Source organism: Dendrobates tinctorius, unplaced genomic scaffold (genome assembly GCF_039654945.1).
Source record: "Dendrobates tinctorius isolate UK_male_01 unplaced genomic scaffold, ASM3965494v1 ptg000196l, whole genome shotgun sequence".
Lineage (NCBI taxonomy): Eukaryota > Metazoa > Chordata > Amphibia > Anura > Dendrobatidae > Dendrobates > Dendrobates tinctorius.
The window spans coordinates 15845180-15869446 of NW_027361863.1; the positions used below are offsets into that span (position 1 = coordinate 15845180).

The 24267-nt window shown below is 42.7% G+C and overlaps 1 protein-coding gene across 1 annotated transcript in view; it reads right to left on the bottom strand.

Annotated features, from left to right (window-relative positions):
- Window positions 1–24267, bottom strand: part of LTBR (lymphotoxin beta receptor) — an 81504-nt gene that overhangs the window by 40020 nt on the left and 17217 nt on the right. The window contains exon 2 of the mRNA XM_073552936.1: window positions 1522–1606. Coding sequence (XP_073409037.1) covers window positions 1522–1606 — 85 coding nt within the window. The remainder of the gene's footprint in view (window positions 1–1521; window positions 1607–24267) is intronic.

Here is a 24267-nt window from a genome sequence, read left to right on the forward strand (position 1 = left end):
TCCTTTGCCCCCCACATCTGATCACTGGCTTGCTCTTTTTATCTGCACCTCAAAAACATTTCTAGAATTCGACCCTTTGTTACTTTTGACTCTGCAAAAACTCTTACTGTTTCTCTTATTCATTCTCGTCTGGACTATTGTAACTCTCTTCTAATCGGTCTCCCTCTTACCAAACTCTCCCCTCTCCAATCCGTCCTGAATGCTGCAGCCAGGATCATATTCCTCACCAATTGTTATACCGATGCCTCTACCTTGTGCCAGTCATTACACTGGCTAATCATCCACTCTAGAATCCAGTATAAACTTGTTACCCTCACCACAAAGCACTCCATGGCTCAGCACCACCCTACATCTCCTCCCTCGTCTCAGCCTACCACCCTACCCGTGCCCTCCGTTCTGTTAATGACCTGAGGTTAGTATCCTCATTAATCAGAACCTCCCACTCCCGTCTCCAAGACTTTTCACGAGCCGCACCAATTCTTTGGAATGCACAACCCAGGCTAGTACGATTAATCCCCAAACCCCACAGTTTTAAGCGTGCCTTAAAAACTCATTTGTTCAGACTGGCCTACCGCCTCAACGCATTAACGAAATATCCCTGTGTGGCTCATTTCTAAATTTTTTACCATAACCAGGTTCCTCGCATCATGTTCTCACATGCTTTTTGCATTTAATAGCCCTCTGTGTCTGTACTGTTACATATTTAGACTGTTAACTGGTTCATGCAGCAACAGGAACACCCGATTCTTACACTAGGGATGGTCCAAACCATAAAAACAATAAAAGCAATTGTTACATCCACCTTTCGTGTCTCCCCTTTTCCCTTATAGATTGTACGCTTGCGAGCAGGGCCCTCATTCCTCTTGGTATCTGTTTTGATCTGTGTGATTATTGCTATGCTGTAATGTCTATTGTCTGTACAAGTCCCCTCTATAATGTAAAGTGCTGCGGAATATGTTGGCACTATAGAAATAAAATTATTATTATATGCAATTTGTGTTTTTCTGTTGTTTCAGGTGGCTTTTCAGAATAAGACGTCCTGTGTGTAAATGAGGAGTTACACTATTTGCGATTTGTATTCTACATTTTTCACCATGTTTTTTCCTCTGCAGAATGCATCTCTTATTTGTAGTTGTCTCTGACCTATTAGATGGAGACTAGATGCTATCAAGTCTTCCATACACAGCACACATGAGGGATTCCTGCTTTTCTGTTGCACATATTCAGAAGCTGCAGCATGGAGGGCATTATACAGAAATACTGAGCAGTGCAGCTGTGAATCCAGTATTGGGGTGAGATAATTCACCATGTAGAAAGCAGCAGTGTGTGCTCGTCTGTGCTTCTCTCCAACACTCACTGGGCAGCTGTAATCTGGTCCCTTAGTGAGCTGGTAGTCCATCTTGTTTAGAGTAGGATAGATTTTAGTTGTTTTTCAGAATAAATGATGAGCTCATGAGGAAAGGAGAGAAGAAGTGGCTGAAAAAAAAATCCACAAACAAAGTGTATCATAAAACATCTCACCTGATTGACAGCGGGCACAGCATGTGTTCAAGTCTTCATTTAGGAACTGTGTTTTATTGCAGAAAACTTGTTCAAGGGCAAAAACCTGAGTAAAGAAAATAAATTATTTGATACTGAGCTTGAGAACAGAATAATTTTACACCACATTGACAGTAGTTTATGGCTATGATGACTGCCTCTCCCTTCCACTATTCCAGTCCCATTACTTTCCTCGATGCTCCCCAACCACTACTCCAGTCCAATTAATTTCATAGATGCTTAACTCCTCCACTACTCCAGTGACCATTACTTTCCTAGATACTGCCCCTTCACTAATCCAGTGCGTGCCCATTACTTTTCTAGATACTCTCCCCTCCATTACTCCAGTGTCCATTCCATTCTAGATGCTTTCCTCCTCCACCACTATAGTGCTTATTACTTTCCTGGATGCTTCCCCTCCTCTATTCTAGTCCCATTATTTTCCTAGATACTTCCTCTCCACTACTCCAATGACCATTACCTAAAAAGGTGCTCCTCTCTCCACAATTCTAGTCTCATTACTTTCCTAGATACTCCCCCTCTACTACTCCAGTCCCATTACTTTTCTAGATGCTCGTCCTTCACTACTCCAATCCCATTACTTTTCTAGATGCTCGCCCTCCACTACTCCAGTCCCATTACTTTTCTAGATGCTCGTCCTTCACTACTCCAGTCCCATTACTTTTCTAGATGCTCGTCCTTCACTACTCCAGTCCCATTACTTTTCTAGATGCTCGCCCTCCAATACTCCAGTCTTATTACGTACATATATGCTTTCTTCTGCTCTATCTCAGCATTTGATAAGTCTTCCAAGGCTTCTGAACTGAACATGTATGATGTCCTCCATGGAAGGTGAAAAAACAATGAGACTAATGCTGCCATAATATTATCGACGTAATATAAAGTGACAATTAACTACAGGAAAGTAGCCATATAATACTGTGATACAGCATTTGCATAATGGTGCCATAAAGTGAGCACAAAACTGTACTATGCAGTAGCCATCATGTAGCAGTATTATTGGAGTAAGTAATTTTAAAAGAGAATATATCTGGACTGAAAACATCACAAAAAGGAGAAGACCCCTACTAATACAATAACCTAAAAAGTTTGAAGTCACAGCATCTAAGTAATAAAATATGAATATTATGGGAAACAAATTATAAACACAATCCAACAAATAATCTCAAAATCTCCCAATATGTAGGTATAACAGCAGTAAATAAGCGAGGTTCTCAGTGAAGGCTGAAAAGGGGGAAACACTGACCAAAAAGTGAAGAAATGGGAAGTAAAAGGTCATTCACTGACAAATAAAATAATGGAATGAATTAAAGACAAATCAGACCAGTCTCATTGTGTATAAATAATCAATACCCATCCCTGCAAAATGTGCAATGTGTCCACAGTACAATAGGGAGCACATGAATTGCACCATATATAAGGGGCAATAATATGGTATACTAATAAGACACCAGTGTGTGGAGCAAACCCTATGTAAATGGATCATAAATACAGCGAGTGTCAAACAGCCAGGTGTTCCTTACCCATGTTTGTATTGTATGCCTCACAAGCCCTGGACACAGTTCACACTGAACAGGCTGCAGCTTCCACACGGTTCTCTGCAGTTCCAACACACAGTGTCACGTGGACCGGTCCTGTGTGATGCGACCAGCAGACCAGTAACTAGAACAACAGGACACGGCACGTGATACTGTCCTGTGTGACACGGCTCGCAGGCCGGTAACTAAAACAACAAGACAAGGGGTAGGGAGACAGTTACAACGGTGGGCCCTGCGATAGGGAAAGGGGACATGGAGACCTCCTGCACTTCCATGATTCAGTGTCCCTAACGCTCCTAACGTTCCCTATGCCGGTTCCGCACCGGGCGCCGATCAGAAACCTGTCACCCTAGCACACCCTACACCTATCCCTTGCTAGGGAGCTGGGTGGCACAGGCACTGGCCCCACCGCTGTACTAATACACACTAAGGAGAAAACACAAACAGGGAAACACAACTTAGCTTTACTCTGTTGCACTTGCTCCTGGCAACAGAGTCCACCACCAGCATGCAGCTCTCCTCCTGAATCGCTGCCACCAAGCTCTGTCAGAGCTACCAGGAAATCCCCTATGACTCCTTTCACACCATGGCTCTGACTGAGCTGCCAGGACCTCTCTCTAGATCCTTCCTCCACCAAGGATGGTTGAAATGAACACTATCACCAAAACTGATTGCAACACCTGTAACGCTTTTATAGCAGAGCCAGCAATCACACCTGCATTATAATCATGTGAACTAAACAAAAGAAACTAGAGTGCAATGACGCTCACCACCACCGGGGCAAACTTAGAACAAACGACACCACAGTGCAATAATCCTAATCGCCACCGGGGGCAAAAACACCTTAAGCACAGCTTAGGAAAAAAAAAGGTTACCTGTGCTTTATATCAGCCCTGATCCAGCATGGATCATGACACACAGACTGCTCAGCTTTCCCAGCTGACCCGTACAGTCTCCATTCAGAAAGAGACTCTGGCATGTCATCCTTCCAGCTACAGCTTACATTTTGGCTGGTCACTCACCAGCAGCACACTCAACTTTGCTGTCTCAAGCAGACTGACAAACAGTGGATGAATGGGTAATATTGTTAAAACAAGTTTTCTCGAGTTATATTGCTAATAATGCAGTGAGCTCCCCCTCGTGGTGACTGCAGACAGGCAGAATTATATCATTTATTTAGCCAGATAAATATATTCAGCACAGAAATCTTTCAGGGATAGATAGAGGCTCTGAGTTGGCTTTTTCCAACACCTACAACTAACAATTGTCTTCATTTTTGTAGTTCCATGGAGATATTGCTTTACTCAAAGTCACACCCAAATAGTAAAGCTTGGCCACAGCACCTGGGTGTGGTGGAATAACCAGACATAAAATTCATTACACCTATAAAACACAGAAACAGCAGTCACCCACTCCTGATAGAGGTGAGAACAGGGAACAATAGAATAAAATTACTGTTCCTTTAAGGAAGGTTTAACTGATTGGATTTGGCAGAAATTAAGATAAGTGGCTTTAGCACATCACGCCATGCTGGAGGTGTCCCTTTGCAACAACTAGAGAAAAGAACAGCCTGAAATAATCAATAAAAAGCCCATGCAAGAGGTAAACGCTGGAGAAGAAGCCAGCTCATAAGAAACCCTAATGGGTTCCAGTAAACCAGAAATCCCCCGGCTAAATGTCGTGATGGGATAGAAAGCAAAACAAACTGTAAATGTCAGAATCCAAGAAACCTTTATATGCTACAGCTGCCTAATCTCACAAGGGCTAAAAACCGATATCTCCCTATATCACTGCTCAGGACTGGACAGTGTTATATTATGTAAAGTAGTTATATTTCTGTACATAGGGGCAGTATTATAGTAGGTATATTCTTGTACATAGGGGGCAGTATTATAGTAGTTATATTCTTGTATATAGGAGCAGTATTATAGTAGTTATATTCTTGTACATAGGGGGCAGTATTATAGTAGTTATATTCTTGCACATAGCGGGCAGTATTATAGTAGGTATATTCTTGTACATAGGGGGCAGTATTATAGTAGTTATATTCTTGTATATAGGAGCAGTATTATAGTAGTTATATTCTTGTACATAGGAGCAGTATTATAGTAGTTATATTCTTGCACATAGGGGGCAGTATTATAGTAGTTATATTCTTGTACATAGGGGACAGTATTACAGTAGTTATATTCTTGTACATAGGGAGCAGTATTATAGTAGATATATTGTTGTACATAGGGGCAGTATTATAGTAGTTATATTCTTGAACATAGGAGGCAGTATTATAGTAGTTATATTCTTGTACATAGGGGCAGTATTATAGTAGTTATATTCTTGTACAACGGAGCAGTATTATAGTAGTTATATTCTTGTGCATAGGGAGCAGTATTATAGTAGTTATATTCTTGTACATAGGAGCAGTATTATAGGAGTTATATTCCTGTACATAGGGGGCAGTATTATAGTAGTTATATTCTTGCACATAGGGGGCAGTATTATAGTAGTTATATTCTTGTACATAGGGGGCAGTATTACAGTAGTTATATTCTTGTACATAGGGAGCAGTATTATAGTAGATATATTGTTGTACATAGGGGCAGTATTATAGTAGTTATATTCTTGTACATAGGAGGCAGTATTATAGTAGTTATATTCTTGTACATAGGGGCAGTATTATAGTAGTTATATTCTTGTACAACGGAGCAGTATTATAGTAGTTATATTCTTGTGCATAGGGAGCAGTATTATAGTAGTTATATTCTTGTACATAGGAGCAGTATTATAGTAGTTATATTCTTGTACATAGGGGGCAGTATTATAGTAGTTATATTCTTGTACATAGGGGCAGTATTATAGTAGTTATATTTTTGTACAACGGAGCAGTGTTATAGTAGTTATATTCTTGTGCATAGGGAGCAGTATTATAGTAGTTATATTCTTGTACATAGGAGCAGTATTATAGTAGTTATATTCTTGTACATAGGGGGCAGTATTATAGTAGTTATATTCTTGCACATAGGGGGCAGTATTATAGTAGTTATATTCTTGTACATAGGGGGCAGTATTACAGTAGTTATATTCTTGTACATAGGGAGCAGTATTATAGTAGATATATTGTTGTACATAGGGGCAGTATAATAGTAGTTATATTCTTGTACATAGGAGGCAGTATTATAGTAGTTATATTCTTGTACATAGGGGCAGTATTATAGTAGTTATATTCTTGTACAACGGAGCAGTATTATAGTAGTTATATTCTTGTGCATAGGGAGCAGTATTATAGTAGTTATATTCTTGTACATAGGAGCAGTATTATAGGAGTTATATTCCTGTACATAGAGGCAGTATTATAGTAGTTATATTCTTGTACATAGGGGGCAGTATTATAGTAGTTATATTCTTGTACATAGGGGGCAGTATTATAGTAGTTATATTCTTGTACATAGGGGCAGTATTATAGTAGTTATATTCTTGTACATAGGAGGCAGTATCATAGTTGTTATATTCTTGTACATAGGAGGCAGTATTATAGTAGTTATATTCTTGTACATAGGGGCAGTATTATAGTAGTTATATTCTTGTACATAGGGGGCAGTATTATAGTAGTTATATTCTTGTACATAGGAGGTAGTATTATAGTAGTTATATTCTTGTACATAGGAGCAGTATTATAGTAGATATATTCTTGTACATAGGGAGCAGTATTATAGTAGTTATATTCTTGTACATAGGAGCAGTATTATAGGAGTTATATTCTTGTACATAGGAGCAGTATTATAGTAGTTATATTCCTGTACATAGGGGCAGTATTATAGTAGTTATATTCTTGTACTTAGGGGGCAGTATTAGAGTAGCTATATTCTTGTACATAGGAGGCAGTATTATAGTAGTTATATTCTTGTACATAGTGGGCAGTATTATAGTAGATATATTCTTGTACATAGGAGCAGTATTATAGCAGTTATATTCTTGTACATAAGGGGCAGTATTACAGTAGTTGTATTCTTGTATATAGGGGGCAGTATTATAGTAGTTATATTCTTGTACATAGGAGCAGTATTACAGTAGTTATATTCTTGTATATAGGGGGCAGTATTATAGTAGTTATATTCTTGTACATAGGAGCAGTATTATAGTAGTTATATTCTTGTACATAGGGGGCAGTATTATAGTAGTTATATTCTTGTACATAGGAGCAGTATTATAGCAGTTATATTCTTGTACATAGGGGCAGTATTATAGTAGTTATATTCTTGTACATAGGGGGCAGTATTATAGTAGTTATATTCTTGTACATAGGAGCAGTATTATAGTAGTTATATTCTTGTACATAGGAGCAGTATTATAGCAGTTATATTCTTGTACATAGGGGCAGTATTATAGTAGTTATATTCTTGTACATAGGGGGCAGTATTATAGTAGTTATATTCTTGTACATAGGAGCAGTATTATAGTAGTTATATTCTTGTACATAGCAGCAGTATTATAGTAGTTATATTCTTGTAAATTGCGCCATGTGCTTATTCCAATAAACCATTTGTCTTCTGTTATTGTTGCCACTTCCCTTCTCAGGTCAGTTAACATTAATCAACAGGAGGAAACAACAAGAACAGGAAACACTTTTTCCATCATAAATACATTATGAAACGTGTCTTTCATCCTGAAGAACAATTAAAGTGAAAAGCCACTGGAGCGTCAGACAGTCAGATTCTTTATGTGTTATTGTAGCTAATGATTGAAAAAAATAAAAAGATTGAAGTAATCCGTAGAAGAAGATAGGATACTGTGTCTAAGTTGAGGTTTCATGGTTAAACAATCATGCAAATTTTGCTGTAATTATACAGTTTTGACGCCACAGTGCCATACATGGTCAGCGTGGGGATCACATGGACATAGGCATTGTAGATGCACCAGCAGCGTTGGGCCCTGCTATTGGCTGGAAGCAGAATGAACTCTGATCTCCAGTGTTTAATGCCTTTGATTTCAAGCATGACCTTAGCATCCCCGTGATTTGGCAGATCAGGGCTCTCTTTGGGTCCCTTTAGATCAGTGTAAGGTCGGCATCACACTACTGCAGAATACGGCCGAGTGCTATGGGACAAAACATCACACAACACTCGGCCCAGTGCTAATCTCTGAGGCAGCGCCCATCAGCGTTTATTTTCTCAGGAGTATTCAGCGTGCGTGTAAAATCACAGCAGTCTGCTATTGTTACCGAGACTCGGCCGAAACTCGCCAATGCAAGCCTATGGGTGCGAGAAAAAAAAAATCAGCACTCAGACCATGTGACTTCTGTTCGATTTTTATGCACCGGTGTCCTTTAAAAAAATGGCAATTCGTGTGCCACATACAGTAATATTATAGTGACAGGTCAGAATAGAATAGATAAAATAGATATGTACACATAGAATACATATATACTGTAAATGTCAGTAATATATACATTATATATAGTAAAAAGAAAAAAATCCGGCAATTCATCTGCTGCGTACAGTAAAATATGGCAGGATAGAAGAGATGGATTACATACAGTAAATACAAATAGAATAGTTAGATACACAGATGTCAGTAACAAATACATTTAGTGATTACTGTACATGTATTTAATTATTAAAAGATTCTTTGTGTGAAAAAAAAAATGGCGTGGGCTCCTGCGTAATTTTCTTAACCAGCAGAGGGAAAGCTGACTGCTGGGGGCAGATGTTTATAGCCTGGGAAGGGGGTAAATACCCATGAAGCTTCCCAGGCTATTAATATCAGCTCACAACTGTATACTTAGCCTTTACTGGTTATTAAAATGGAGGACACCCCAAAAAAAAATGACGTGTGTGCATACATTACATTACTGATCCTGTACTGATCCTGAGTTACATCCTGAATTATACCCGAGAGCTGCACTCACTATTCTGCTGGTACAGTCACTGTATACATATATTACATTACTGATCCTGAGTTACATCCTGTATTATACTCCAGAGCTGCACTCACTATTCTGCTGGTGCAGTCACTGTGTCCATACATTACATTACTGATCCTGAGTTACATCCTGTATTATACTTCAGAGCTGCACTCACTATTCTGCTGGTGCAGTCACTGTGTACATACATTACATTACTGATCCTGAGTTACATCCTGTATTATACCCCAGAGCTGCACTCACTGTTCTGCTGGTACAGTCACTGTGTACATACATAACATTACTGATCCTGAGTTACATCCTGTATTATACCCCAGAGCTGCACTCACTATTCTGCTGGTGCAGTCACTGTGTACATACATTACATTACTGACCCTGAGTTACCTCCTGTAATATACTCCAGAGCTGCACTCACTATTCTGCTGGTGCAGTCACTGTGTACATACATTACATTACTGATCCTGAGTTACCTCCTGTAATATACCCCAGAGCTGCGCTCACTGTTCTGCTGGTGCAGTCACTGTGTACATACATTACATTACTGATCCTGAGTTACATCTTGTATTATACCCCAGAGCTGCATTCACTATTCTGGTGCAGTCACTGTGTACATACATTACTTTAATGATCCTGAGTTACATCCTGTATTATACCCCAGAGCTGCACTCACTATTCTGCTGGTGCAGTCACTTTGTACATACATTACATTACTGATCCTTAGTTACATCCTGTATTAAACCCCAGAGCTGCACTCACTATTCTGCTGGTGCAGTCGCTGTCTACATACATTACATTACTGATCCTGAGTTACATCCTGTATTATACCCCAGAGCTGCACTCACTATTCTGCTGGTGCAGTCACTGTGTACATACATTACATTACTGATCCTGAGTTACCTCCTGCAATATACCCCAGAGCTGCAATCACTGCTCTGCTGGTGCAGTCACTGTGTACATACATTTCATTACTGATCCTGAGTTACATCCTGTATTATACCCCAGAGCTGCACTCACTATTCTGCTGGTGCAGTCACTGTGAACATACATTACATTTCTGATCCTGAATTACATCCTGTATTATACTCTAGATCTGCACTCACTATTCTGCTGGTGCAGTCACTGTGTACATACATTACATTACTGATCCTGAGTTACATCCTGTATTATACCCCAGAGCTGCACTCACTATTCTGCTGGTGCAGTCACTGTGTACATACATTACATTACTGATCCTGAGTTACATCCTGTATTATACCCCAGAGCTGCACTCACTATTCTGCTGGTGCAGTCACTGTGTACATACATTACATTACTGATCCTGAGTTACATCCTGTATTATACCCCAGAGCTGCACTCACTATTCTGCTGGTGCAGTCACTGTGTACATACATTACATTACTGATCCTGAGATACCTCCTGTAATATACCCCAGAGCTGGACTCACTGTTCTGCTGGTGCAGTCACTGTGTACATACATTACATTACTGATCCTGAGTTACCTCCTGTAATATACCCCAGAGCTGCACTCACTGTTCTGCTGGTGCAGTCACTGTGTACATACATTACATTACTGATCCTGAGTTACCTCCTGTAATATACTCCAGTGTTATGAATGAGTCACCGAGGAGGAAAAACAAAAACAAGCTAAGCCACAGAAAACCAGAGAGTTTGGTAACTAAGCGGATTGCAGACCCCTGATCCTATCCACACAACTAGCAGTAGCCATGGAGCGTACCTACGATGATCCTAGATGCCTCGTCACAGCCGGAGAGCTAAATAAGCCTAAAGCAAGAAAAGGGGAAAACTAAACTGCCCCAGAGCAGACCCCAAAGCAATAGACAGCCCCCAAACATGTATTGTCGGTGAGACAAGATGAAAACACAAACACAGGCAGAAAAATAGGCTGAGCAAACGATGGGGCCCACACTAACTATAAAGGACAGGAAAGGAAAGATGCTGTCTGCAATCACGCACAAAACCCTGCCAAAAAATGTCCAACACTTTCTGATAACAAAAACCCTGAAGTCGCTAGACTTCAATTCCCTATATCAGCACTCTGGTAGATTCTGAAGACAGAGCAAAAAGTGACCAATCTGATCAGGGACAAAAAGCAAACTGGCATAAACAGAGACATAAGAATGGAAATTCAGCACAGCCCCAGCAGGGGCTGGCTTACCACAAAAACTGAGTAAACCAGACCAAATCTCATGTGAAAAAATAGCAGAGCACACTTAGCTTGAGAAGGCAGGAACAGAACAGGAACCCAGAACCTCAGGGCAGGAAAAATCACCAGCACAAAATTAGGGAGTCGGCTGTCTTAAATCCAGTCAGAGACTCCTGATGTCCACTCACAGTCCTCCTCCTCAGGTGGCAGGTCTCTGCCATTTAGATCAGCTTCATTACCTACTGTCACCACTAGAGGGACCCCGGATGGAGAACTCACGTCTCCTCTGTCAACACAGCCAGCTCCACCACCCTCACCAGAAGCCAGAGGTAAACCAGAAAATGAGTTCACAACAGTACCCCCCTTGAGGAGGGGTCACCGAACCCTCATGCATGCCACTAGGCCGATCAGGATGGGCTTGGTGAAAAGCACAAACCAATCTATCGGCATGAATGTCAGAGGCAGTGACCCAAGAATTGTCCTCCTGGCCATAACCCTTCCACTTGACCAAATACTGGAGTCTCCATCTAGCCAGACGAGAATCCTGTATTTTCTCTACCTCATATTCTACATTACCTTCAACCAACACAGGGTCAGGAGGTGCCGCCATAGGAACCACTGGCTCAACAAACCTCTTCAACAGAGACTTATGAAACACGTTATGGATCTTAAACGTAACTGGAAGAGCCAATCGAAAAGAAACCGGGTTAAGAATCTCCAAAATCCTATAAGGTCCAATAAATCTTGGCTTGAACTTTGGAGACGCAACCTTCATAGAGACGACAACCAAACCATATCACACACTTTAAACCAGGGACCAATGGTCCTATGCCGGTTGGAAAACCGCTGGGCCTTTTCTTGAGAGAGGGACAACTTATCCACCACTTGGCCCCAAATCTGCTGGATTCTCTCTACCACAGTGTCAACACCTGGGCAGGCTGAAGATTTCACTTGCCCTGAAGAAAATCGAGGATGAAACCCAAAGTTACAGAAAAAGGGCGACAACAATGTGGCAGAACTAGCTCTATTATTTATGGCGAATTCAGCCAAGGGCAAAAATGAGACCAAATCATCCTGATCAGCAGATATAAAACATCTCAAATAGGACTCCAAAGTCTGGTTTGTTCTCTCAGTCTGCCCATTGGTCTGTGGGTGAAACGCAGAGGAGAAGGATAACTGAATTCCCAGCTTGGAACAAAAAGCTTTCCAAAATCTGGAGACAAACTGGACTCCTCTGTCTGACACAATGTTCTCAGGAATCCCGTGCAACCTATCCACCTGTTGTAAAAACAAGGACACCAACTCTGAGGAAGATGGCAGCTTTGGTAGTGGTACAACATGGGCCATCTTAGAAAATCTATCACAAATCACCCAGATAACAGTCATTCTCTGAAAGACAGGAAGATCAGAAATAAAATCCATTGAGATATGGGTCCATGGCCTCTTGGGCACCGGCAAGGGCATCAACAACCCACTAGAACGAGAACAGGGTTTAGACCGGGAACAAGTCCCACAAGACTGCACAAAATTCCTGACATCACGAGATAAGGCGGGCCACCAAAAGACCGACTCACCAAATCTCTGGTACCAAAAATACCTGGATGACCAGCCAACGCGGAGCAATGAACTTCAGACATCACTCTCTTCCTCCACTGGTCAGGAACATACAATTTTCCCATAGGACAATGCTCAGGTTTGTCCTCCTGAAAATCTTCCAGGTCACGTCTCAAATCGGGCAAGATGGCAGAAAGAACTACCCCCTCACCTAGGATGGTAGTAGGTTTGGTCACAATAGGAGAATCAGCAAAGAAACTCCTAGAAAGGGCGTCTGCCTTAATATTCTTAGTGCCCGGAAGAAAGGAGACCACAAAATCATAACGCGTGAAAAACAAGGCACACCTAGCCTGTCTAGGATTCAAGCGTTTGGCCGACTCCAGGTAAATCAAATTCTTGTGGTCAGCGAGGACCACAACTTGATGTCTAGCTCCCTCCAACCAATGTCTCCACTCCTCGAATGCCCTCTTCATGGCCAATAATTCCCGATTCCCCACATCATAGTTGCGTTCAGATGGGGAGAACTTTCGGGAAAAGAAGGCACAGGGATTCATTTTAGAAGTCACCGGATCTTTTTGGGACAAAACAGCTCCAGCACCAATCTCTGAAGCATCTACTTCTACCTGAAATGGAAGTGAGACATCAGGTTGCCTTAAAACCGGAGCAGAAGTGAACCTCCGCTTCAGCTGCTGAAATGCCAAAACAGCCTCTGGAGACCAATTCAGCACATCAGCGCCCTTCTTGGTCAGATCAGTCAGTGGTTTGGCAATACCAGAAAAATTAGCTATAAATTTACGATAAAAATTAGCAAAACCCAAAAACTTCTGGAGAGCCTTCAACGAAGTGGGCGGAACCCAATCATAAATGGCCTGTACCTTTCCGGGTCCATTTCAATAGTTGACGGAGACAAAATAAATCCCAAAAATGAAATCCTCTGTACACCAAAAAGGCATTTCGATCCCTTAACATACAGGGAATTCTCCCTCAAAATCCGGAACACAGTCCGAACATGTTCCACATGAGAATCCCAATCACTGGAAAAGATTAGAATATCATCCAAATAGATGATCAAAAACTTATCCACAAAGTCACGGAAAATATCATTCATGAAGGATTGGAAGACAAAAGGGGCATTAGTGAGCCCAAAAGGCATCACCAGGTACTCAAAATGTCCCTCCGGAGTATTAAACGCCGTCTTCCATTCATCCCCATGCTTGATGCGAATAAGATTATACGCCCCCCTGATGTCAAGCTTAGTAAACCAGCAAGCACCTTTATCTCTGGAGAATAAATCAGAAATCAGGGGTAACGGATACTGATATTTAACCGTAATCTTGTTAAGGGAACGATAGTCAATACAAGGACTTAATGAACCATTTTTCTTAGCCACGAAAAAAAAAACAGCACCTAAGGGTGAAGAGGATGGTCTAATATGACCCTTCTCCAACGACTCCTTAATATAGGATCACATAGCCTTGTGCTCGGGTACAGATAAATTGAAAAGTCGACCCTTGGGGAATTTACACCCAGGGCTCAACTCAATTGCACAGTCATAACTCCTATGAGGAGGCAAAGACGCAGACTTATTCTCACTAAATACATCATAAAAATCAGCCAAATAGTCAGGAACATCATGCGACTGGGGAGAGGTGGAGAAAACAGGAGCGTCACCAAAAGCACACCGACAGCCCCAACTCACTACAGAAACGGATTTCCAATACAAAACTGGATTATGGATTTGCAACCAGGGAAAACCCAGAACAATAGTATCATACAAATTATGCAGTACCAAAAATCTACGATTTTCTTGGTGGTCTGGGGTGACCCGCATTATCACCTGGGTCCAAAACTGAGGTTTATTCTCCGCCAAAGGAGTAGCATCAATACCCCTCAAAGGAATAGGCGTCCGCAGAGGTATCATGGGAAAACTACAATGTTTAGCAAAATCCAAACCCATCAGATTCAAAGCCGCTTCTGAATCCAAAAAAGCCTTGGCGGAAAATGTGGATAAGGAGCAGATCAGAGTAATTGCCAAAAGAAACTTAGGTTGTATACTGCCCACAGCAAATGTGTGTGCAAAACGTTTCTCTCGTTTAGGGCAGACAGAAATAGTATGAGAGGCATCTCCACAGAAAAAACACAGCTTATTGCGCCTTCTGAACTCCTGACGTTGCACCCTAGACAAAACCCCATCACATTGCATAGGTTCAGACATTTGTCCAAAAGGTGGTAACACCTCTCGTGTAGTTTTACATTCACATAAACGCCGATAAACTTGAATGGCTAATGACATAGAATCGTCAAGACCAGAGGGAACAGGAAATCCCACCATAATATCTTTTACGGTTTCTGATAAGCCCTTGCGAAAGAGAGCTGCCAAGGCACCATCATTCCATGTAGTAAGAACCTCCCGCGTTAGGAATTTTTGACAGTGTAACTCTGCAGAATCCTGACCCTGGTTCAATGCCAATAGGGCTTTCTCAGTTTGATCAATAGCATTAGGTTCATCATACAACAACCCCAAGGCTTGAAAAAATGCATCCACATTAGTCAGAATAGGATTTTCAGGTGTCAAAGAAAACGCCCAATCCTGGGGATCGCAGCGCAGCAAGGAGATGACAATTTTAACCTGCTGCGCAGAGCTCCCCGATGAGTTAGGCTTCAAGGCAAGAAATAATTTACAATTATTCTTAAAATTCAAAAATTTAGACCGATCCCCAAAAAACACATCAGGAGTAGGAATCTTTGGTTCAGCAGCATGTGAATGAGCAAGATAGGCGGAAATTCCCCGCACTTCAGCAGCCAGCTGCTCCACACGATCAGACAATTGCTTAATCTCCATTAAGAAAATTCCTCCTACGGCCCCAGAGAAAAAGAAGAAAAAATATACATAAAAAAAAATTACAATTCTGACACTTTTTTTTTTTTTTTTTTACAATTCTTTCCTGCTATTGAGTACCCTAGAATCTGCGGTATGGCTGGTGATTCTGTTATGAATGAGTCACCAGAGGAGGAAGAAACAAAAATACAAGTTAAGTCCAGAAAACCGGAGAGGTTGGTAGCTAGCGGATTGCAGACCCCTGATCCTATTCACAACAACTAACAGTAGACGTGGGGTGTTCCTACGGTGGTCCTAGACACCTAGTTAACAGCCGAAGAACTAAATAAACCTAAAGAAAGAAGAGGGGAAATCTAAACTGCCCCAGAGCAGACCCCAAAGCAATAGGCAGCCCCCAACATGTATTGACGGTGAAAACAGATGAAAACACAAACACAGACAGAAAGACAGGCTGAGCAAACATGTTATTGAGCAAGATAGGCGGAGATTCCCCGCACTTCAGCAGCGAGCTGCTCCACAGGATCAGACAATTGCTTAATCTCCATTAAGGAAAAAATCCTCCTATGGCCCCAGAGAAAAAGAGGAAAAAATACATATATATATATATATAAAGAAAAAAAAATTCTGACCCTTTTTTTTTTTTTACAAATTTTTTTTTTCCCTGCTTTTGAGTACCCTAGAATCTGCGGTATGGCTGGTGATTCTGTTATGAATGAGTCACCGAGGAGGAAAAACAAAAACAAGCTAAGCCACAGAAAACCAGAGAGGTTGGTAACTAAGCGGATTGCAGACCCCTGATCCTATCTGCACAACTAGCAGTAGCCGGGGAGCGTACCTACGATGATCCTAGACGCCTCGTCACAGCCGGAGAACTAAATAAGCCTAAAGAAAGAAAAGGGGAAAACTAAACTGCCCCAGAGCAGACCCCAAAGCAATAGACAGCCCCCAAACATGTATTGTCGGTGAGACAAGATGAAAACACAAACACAGGCAGAAAAATAGGCTGAGCAAACGATGGGGCCCACACTAACTATAAAGGACAGGAAAGGAAAGATGCTGTCTGCAATCACACACAAAACAATGCCAAAAAATGTCCAACACTTTCTGATAACAAAAACCCTGAAGTCGCTACACTTCAATTCCCTATATCAGCACTCTGGTATATTCTGAAGACAGAGCAAAAAGAGACCAATCTGATCAGGGACAAAAAGCAAACTGGCATAAACAGAGACATAAGAATGGAAATTCAGCACAGCCCCAGCAGGGGCTGGCTGACCACAAAAACTGAGTAAACCAGACCAAATCTCATGTGAAAAAATAGCAGAGCACACTTAGCTTGAGAAGGCAGGAACAGAACTGGAAACCACAACCTCAGGGCAGGAAAATCACCAGCACAAAATTAGGGAGTCGGCTGTCTTAAATCCAGTCAGAGACTCCTGATGTCCACTCACAGTCCTCCTCCTCAGGTGGCAGGTCTCTGCCATTTAGATCAGCTTCATTACCTACTGTCACCACTAGAGGGAGCCCAGATGGAGAACTCACTCACTCCTCTGTCATCACAGCCAGCTCCACCATCCTCACCAGAAGCCATAGGTAAACCAGAAAATGAGTTCACAACACCCCATAGCTGCACTCATTATTCTGCTGGTGCAGTCACTGTGTACATACATTACATTACTGATCCTGAGTTACCTCCTGTAATATACCCCAGAGCTGCACTCACTATTCTGCTGGTGCAGTCACTGTGTACATACATTACATTACTGATCCTGAGTCACCTCCTGTAATATACCCCAGAGCTGCACTCACTATTCTGCTGAGGCAGTCACTGTGTACATACATTACATTACTGATCCTGAGTCACCTCCTGTAATATACCCCAGAGCTGCACTCACTGTTCTGCTGGTGCATTCACTGTGTACATACATTACATTACTGATCCTGAGTTACATCATGTATTATACTACAGAACTGCACTCACTGTTCTGCTGGTGGAGTCACTGTGTACATACATTACATTACTGGTCCTGAGTTACATCCTGTGTTATACCCCAGAGCTGCACTCACTGTTCTGCTGGTGCAGTCACTGTGTACATACATTACATTACTGATCCTGAGTTACCTCCTGTAATATACTCCAGAGCTGCACTCACTATTCTGCTGGTGCAGTCACTGTGTAGATACATTACATTACTGATCCTGAGTTACATCCTGTATTATACTCCAGAGCTGCACTCACTATTCTGCTGGTGCAGTCACTGTGTACATACATTACATTACTGATCCTGAGTTACATCCTGTATTATACTCCAGAGCTGCACTCACTATTCTGCTGGTGCAGTCACTGTGTAGATACATTACATTACTGGTCCTGAGTTACATCCTGTATGATACTGCAGGGACCTTTGTCTAAGAGACTTTAATATTATATTTTGTGGATCTGCTATGAATATTTGTGTTGAATATGTTCCTCTAAAGCCAGTAGAGCCTGGTTCATGTTTGTCACTTTTCCAGCCTCAGTATAAATAAGCGATTCATCACCCGGAGGAATCTCTGCTGCTGTTCTCGTACCTTCTCTTTCCCTAAGAGGAAATGTTCCAGTATTGGCCGTGATGTATTACAGGAGCTGTGCTCAGCGATGTCATTACTTCTGCCAGGGAGACATTGTTTGTGGGAGACATTGTTCGTGGGAGGACCCTCATGCCTGTTGCGGAGGGTGTGTAATAGGCCATCTCAGACATTTCATCAGATGCCGCCCGTGACCCCCAGATTGACTAATTGTTGGGGCTCAAAGAATCCGACCCACACTGATCACACATGACTTATTTAGAGAACCAGGGTAAATATTGGGGTATGTTCAAGAAATTTTTTAGAGCAGATTTTACTCCAAACTCCACATTAAAAACAGCATCAAAAACTCTTTGAATAATTTTCTTATTCATTTCCAAGGGGAAAACACAGTTAATAAACATGGTGCCGGAAAAAGAAGCCTCGTAAAAATTGTTGAGGAGCTTCTACTGAACCAATGGAAGCAGAAAGAAAACTTCATCCACAAAAACAGCATAAAAAAACATGTCGGAAAAACTCAGTGTGAACATACTATTAAAAAAATAAAAGTCGCAGTCTGTATCAAATCCAGTTCCAATGCACACAATGATTTCTTCATCTGGAATTTCCCGGCTGTCAAAAATGCAGTTTCAAAAACTAATATTTTATGTATTTTTTATGGGGTTTTTTAACACAGTTTTTATGTATGAAGTGTTTTTTTTCTGCTTCTGTCAATTCAGAAGTCAAATTTGGAAAGTTTTTATTTTTAACCAGAAGCACGTCTAGAATTGACATGTAACTTTTTTTTCTCCATACAGTAGAAAACAGAAAAAAAACAGCACAGGAGTTTTCCCATTAATAGGAAGTTTATTCAGAGTATTTTTCATGAGGATTTTGCGGCAAAATCTGCTCCAAAATCCTCCTCAAAAACTCTGTGTGAACAACTCCAAGCAGCTGAACGCCACTGATCTGCCACTTATGACAACGTAACCAGGACCCTCTCTAATCTGCAAAAAGAGGGGACCATCTAACTGCCTTACCACGATACTGGAGGTCAGCGCTGTAGTACCAGATGCAGCCACACACATAGATGGCGCTGTGTCAGTTACCCCAGGAGGCTACTGAGTAACTGTTCTATCCTAAGGATCAAGAAAGTCCAGATATCCAGATGTGGCCTCCACTGACGTGATTCTTACGGCAGCTGAACCTGGAACCTCACCAATTACTAGAATAAAGGGGCTCCTACACATTCTTTGACCCAAATTCCTTCCCAACATACATTGATGCCTATGGATATGACTTAAATGTAAAGGCCTTGTGAAACCCCCGCATGTGTACACAGCTCCTCAGGGTGTACAGGGACACTGCTCTTACTCCCTTTAGCTTAATTTCACAAATTCACGAACATGAAAAAAAAAAAAAAATTCATGTCCTTAGGAAAAGCGCATAGCAGTGATCTGTAAGGCGCGTCGACCGCCTCACAAATATGCAAGAAAAAATTCCCACATCTTGAATGTAAGTGACGTCTGCGGCGGGGAATGGAAATATCTTCTCCCCTCTATAACTTCCTTGTCCTGAATTAGAAGACTGTGACTTCCAAAGTCAGGTCAATGGCGGAAAAAAAATACTTGTCAGGTCAAAATGAGTGGACCACGTGGAGGATCAGGAGAGGCGGATGTGTAAGGTGAAAAGCTATGAGGAAGATCCACACTACACAGACTGTTACTCTGAAGCGGCTCTAGTCAACTCTGAGGAGGCTTCAGTCAACTCCAAGGAGGCTTCCGTCAACTCCAAGGAGGCTTCAGTCAACTCCGAGGAGCCTTCAGTCAACTCCGAGGAGTCTTCAGTCAACTCCAAGGAGCCTTCAGTCAACTCCAAGGAGGCTTGAGTCAACACTGAGGAGGCTTGAGTCAACTCCGAGGTGGTTTCAGTCAACTCTGAGGAGGCTTGAGACAACTCTGAGGAGGCTTGAGTCAACTCCGAGGAGGCTTGAGTCAACTCCGAGGAGGCTTGAGTCAACTCCGAGGAGGCTTAAGTTAACTCCGAGGAGGCTTCAGTCAACTCCAAGGATGATGTCCCTACAGTATGTCCCCAATACTTGCCACATAACTCTGAACAAACAATAGGTGAATGACGGCAACCCTCCCTTTTGCATCATCATGGATCAGAATTGAGCCCAAGTCTCACTAGTTCCAGGTGGCCTTAAAGTAGCAGTACATATCTCAGAACAAGTTAAAAAAATCACAATAATAAGGAAACAAAAGTAAGAAAATTTACTATATACTAGCAAACCCCTGAAGGACACTTGCCCACTCCCATAAATTTGCATGCTGGGACTTGTAGTCAGACAAAACTGATCAACTACAGTCATGTCAGAGATCCACACTACACAAACTGTTACTCTGAAGCGGCTCTAGTCAACTCTGAGGAGGCTTCAGTCAACTCCAAGGAGGCTTCAGTCAACTCCAAGGAGGCTTCAGTCAACTCCGAGGTGGTTTCAGTCAATTCCGAGGAGGTATCAGTCAACTCCGAGGAGGCTTCAGTCAACTCCGAGGAGGCTTGAGTCAACTCCGAGGAGGCTTGAGTCAACTCCGAGGAGGCTTGAGTCAACTCCGAGGAGGCTTGAGTCAACTCCGAGTAGGCTTGAGTCAACTCCGAGGAGGCTTGAGTCAACTCCGAGGAGGCTTGAGTCAACTCCGAGGAGGTTTCAGTCAACTCCGAAGAGGTTTCAGTCAACTCCGGGGAGGCTTCAGTCAACTCCGGGGAGGCTTCAGTCAACTCCGAGGAGGCTTCAGTCAACTCCAAGGATGATGTCCCTACAGTATGTCCCCCCATACTTGCCACCTAACTCTGAACAAACTATAGGTGAATGACGGCAACCTTCCCTTTTGCATCATCATGGATCTGAATTGAGCCCAAGCCTCACTAGTTCCAGGTGGCCTTAAAGTAACAGTACATATCTCAGAACAAGTTAAAAAAAATCACAATAATAAGGAATCAAATGTAAGAAAATATACTATATACTAGCAACCCCCTGAAGGACACTTGCCCACTCCCATAAATGTGCTTGCTGGGACTTGTAGTCAGACAAAACTGATCACCTACAGACATGTCAGAGTAGCATGCATCAAAACGCTTGTGGTGCAAACTGTAACAGTTGCTAGGTAATTACTGTCCATCAAGGTTTATGTTTGCTGTCATGGAATGGGAACCTATTGAGCCTGTACAGTTGATTGCAGGAGACTGATAGCAACATCACAACAATTACGGTACTTTAACCCCTTAAAGGGAACCTATTACCTGATTCATGCTGCCCAAACCGTGGACCGCATGAATCAGATATTTTTGCATGTAGTTTTATATACTGCATACTAGTTGATTGTCATTTTTATTTATTTTTTTTTTATATATTTTCGCTAAGTTTATTTTATTTTATTTTTTTTTCTAGGAAATTCTGTCCAGAATAATCCTTGACATAACGTCTAGGTTTAGATTTTCTGTTTTTGTGCTGCTTTAAATAATATCTTCCCCAAAGAATGTGGTTAGTATGAATTACAGATGATCTCATTTGTTTACCAGGCCCCTGAAGAAGCCAAAAAAGTGAAACCCGAGTCAAACTGCTGAGATTTTATGCTAAGCTTTTCAACCTATGGCCATTCTGTACGTAGAAATAAATCTTGCGCTTTTATTCTGGTTCCGCGGATCCTCACTGTTCTGGATGGCCGTTTTCCATTTATCCTATTTTCCCGAGCACAAATAAAAGTCCATCATTTCAAGTGTAAAATAAAGGCACCAGTCCTATATGTGATTGATTTTATGTGAAGGAAAAATTCACATATTTAACATCTTCAGAAGCTATTACCTCCGAGAAAAGTTCCAAATTTGCCCATAACGTTACATATTCATAGCCGTTTTTACATTGCTATGCACTATTTTCACTTTTTGTGGTGGTTTTGAGGCGAGTTCCAGGCGGAATCCACCTGAAAAAGACACTGAGTGCACAAACCCTTACTATCCACTACTGTAAAACCCTTTTGCTGTTCCCATGTTTCATCTTTTAAGCGTTTTTTCAACTTTTAGATTTTGAAAAACGCCTGGGAGAAAAAGCAAAAAAGGTGGATGTCACTTGTTTGAAGCGGTTCCAATCTATGCTGAGGATGCACCCTCAATAGAGGAGTCCCGGAAAAACCCTTTAACTCTATAATAACTGTATTATTGCAATACTATCTACCCTTAGCACTTTATCTTTTTTTTTTGTTTGGTTTTGGTTTGCTACTTAATTAATGATAATTGTTTGTTTGTATAGTATCAGGAAACGCAAATCCAGTTCCAAAACACACGCAATCTGTCACCGTCGCCCCACCCGAACCACAGGACACCATTGCAATGAGAAGCTCTTCCTCTTTCTGTCTTGATTTCTTGCAGGCTCTTGTGACTACGTGACTATGAAACATCATAAAGTCTCGCACTTCACTTTTTTTTATTGGTCTAGAAACGCACAAAGATTTGTGAATAGTCTAGACTCCACCAGCGGCCCACTGAAGGAGTGCCAAATCCAAGACCCTGCTAGGCTATGAAATAGTCGAATTTGCCTAGAGTTTTATTGGGGTCGACTGTGCCCTCCATAGGTGATGAGTGACGACTTATTTGGCAGCTAAACTTCATGCACAATTTTAATAGTGTGGGAGGAACGGCCCCCGTCGAGTGTCCGGGCCGGAACCAAGGGAGCCGTCATCTGGGTTCCGGGGAAACTGTCCCCGGGGGACAGAGTTGGACCGTTGTGACAGGCAGATGGGCTGGGGAAGGAACCAGCATAAAGGAGGCGGGGAATCCCCCGGACGATGAGTCAGCAGACCGGGACAGAGGCAGCAGGAGACCGAGGGAGCGACTGCTAGATAGAGCGACCTACCAGTGCCAGGGAAGACGCCGACTAAGGACTCCAGAGGGACGGCGCCAGGGCGATCATCCGAGATTTGCTGCCCCGCTCCAGCCCGCGGCCACTGTGGCCCCAGTTCGACCCGCTGCCGCTGCCACCTCACCTCAGCCTGCAGCTGCGGCCTACCCGCGGTCGCTGCCATCTCGCTCCAGTCCGTGGCTGCGGCCTGTTCCCCGCCACCCACAGCCGCCCTGCTCTCACCAGTGGCTGCGGCAAGTACAGTGCCGCCGCCGGCCACCACTGTCCCGCTCCGGTCCGCAGCAGGGGCCGAGCCTCTGCTGGCCGTGGACTCCCCGTCGCAGCCGTTAGCTGCACAGGTGGTCTGTGATTCACCACCCTACATCGCTGCCGCTTGCCCCAGTCCGGGGACTGCGGCCCATCCGTCCATTGACTCCGCCGGGGCCTGTGGGGCTCCAGTGTCATCAGCGGGCTGTAGCGCGCAAAGACTTCGCCAACGCCTCAGCAACTGGGTCCAGCGACTACTACGCCGAAAAACCACCATCCCGAACGGCGAGGGATGTCTGGACGGCTAAGTTGACTAAATATTTACGGACCTGTAGTCGGCCATACCATGGCCCTATAGTGACCGGCTATTGCCGGAAGTAGTCGTGTTCGACCTGTTTGTGCATGCTTGTTTTAGAGCCCCTGTGAGGGCAACCCGTGTTACCCCTTTTTGGTGATCAAGCCGTGACTGTGGAAAGTTGTCTCGCGATTCGTCACTGCATCCTGCGTACCTGCAATTACCACAATAGTGCTACTTGAAGGTCCTGGGCTCTAATGCAAAATCTTTAACAGGACCCCCCCTCCCCAGTACTGAATGCCACTTATAAAAGTAGTGATAACTGAGGGGCTTTTAGGGCCGTCCTCATGGCCAAAGTGCAAAACCACCTCTGTACTTCTTTTCATCACCCCAGCACCAGATTGGTCTTATTACGTCAGGCCCGAGGCTCGCTGTAGGATCCTGAGGTCATCTTCTGGACCAGCTTTAATCCTTAAGTGGCATACTTTACAATTTTTCATAGTGCCCTTCCAGGAGGAAACTTATTCCCATAGTCAAAATATAGTATTTTATTTAGACATTTGGCCCTTTTATTTCTTCTCCACGTCTCTATCCGAGACCCTGAATAAGCATTTAAGCCCCACCTAAACCACTGCAGAGCCTGATTTCTGGAAGGTTTCGCAGCGCCCTGGCGATTTGTCAAGTTCTCCAGG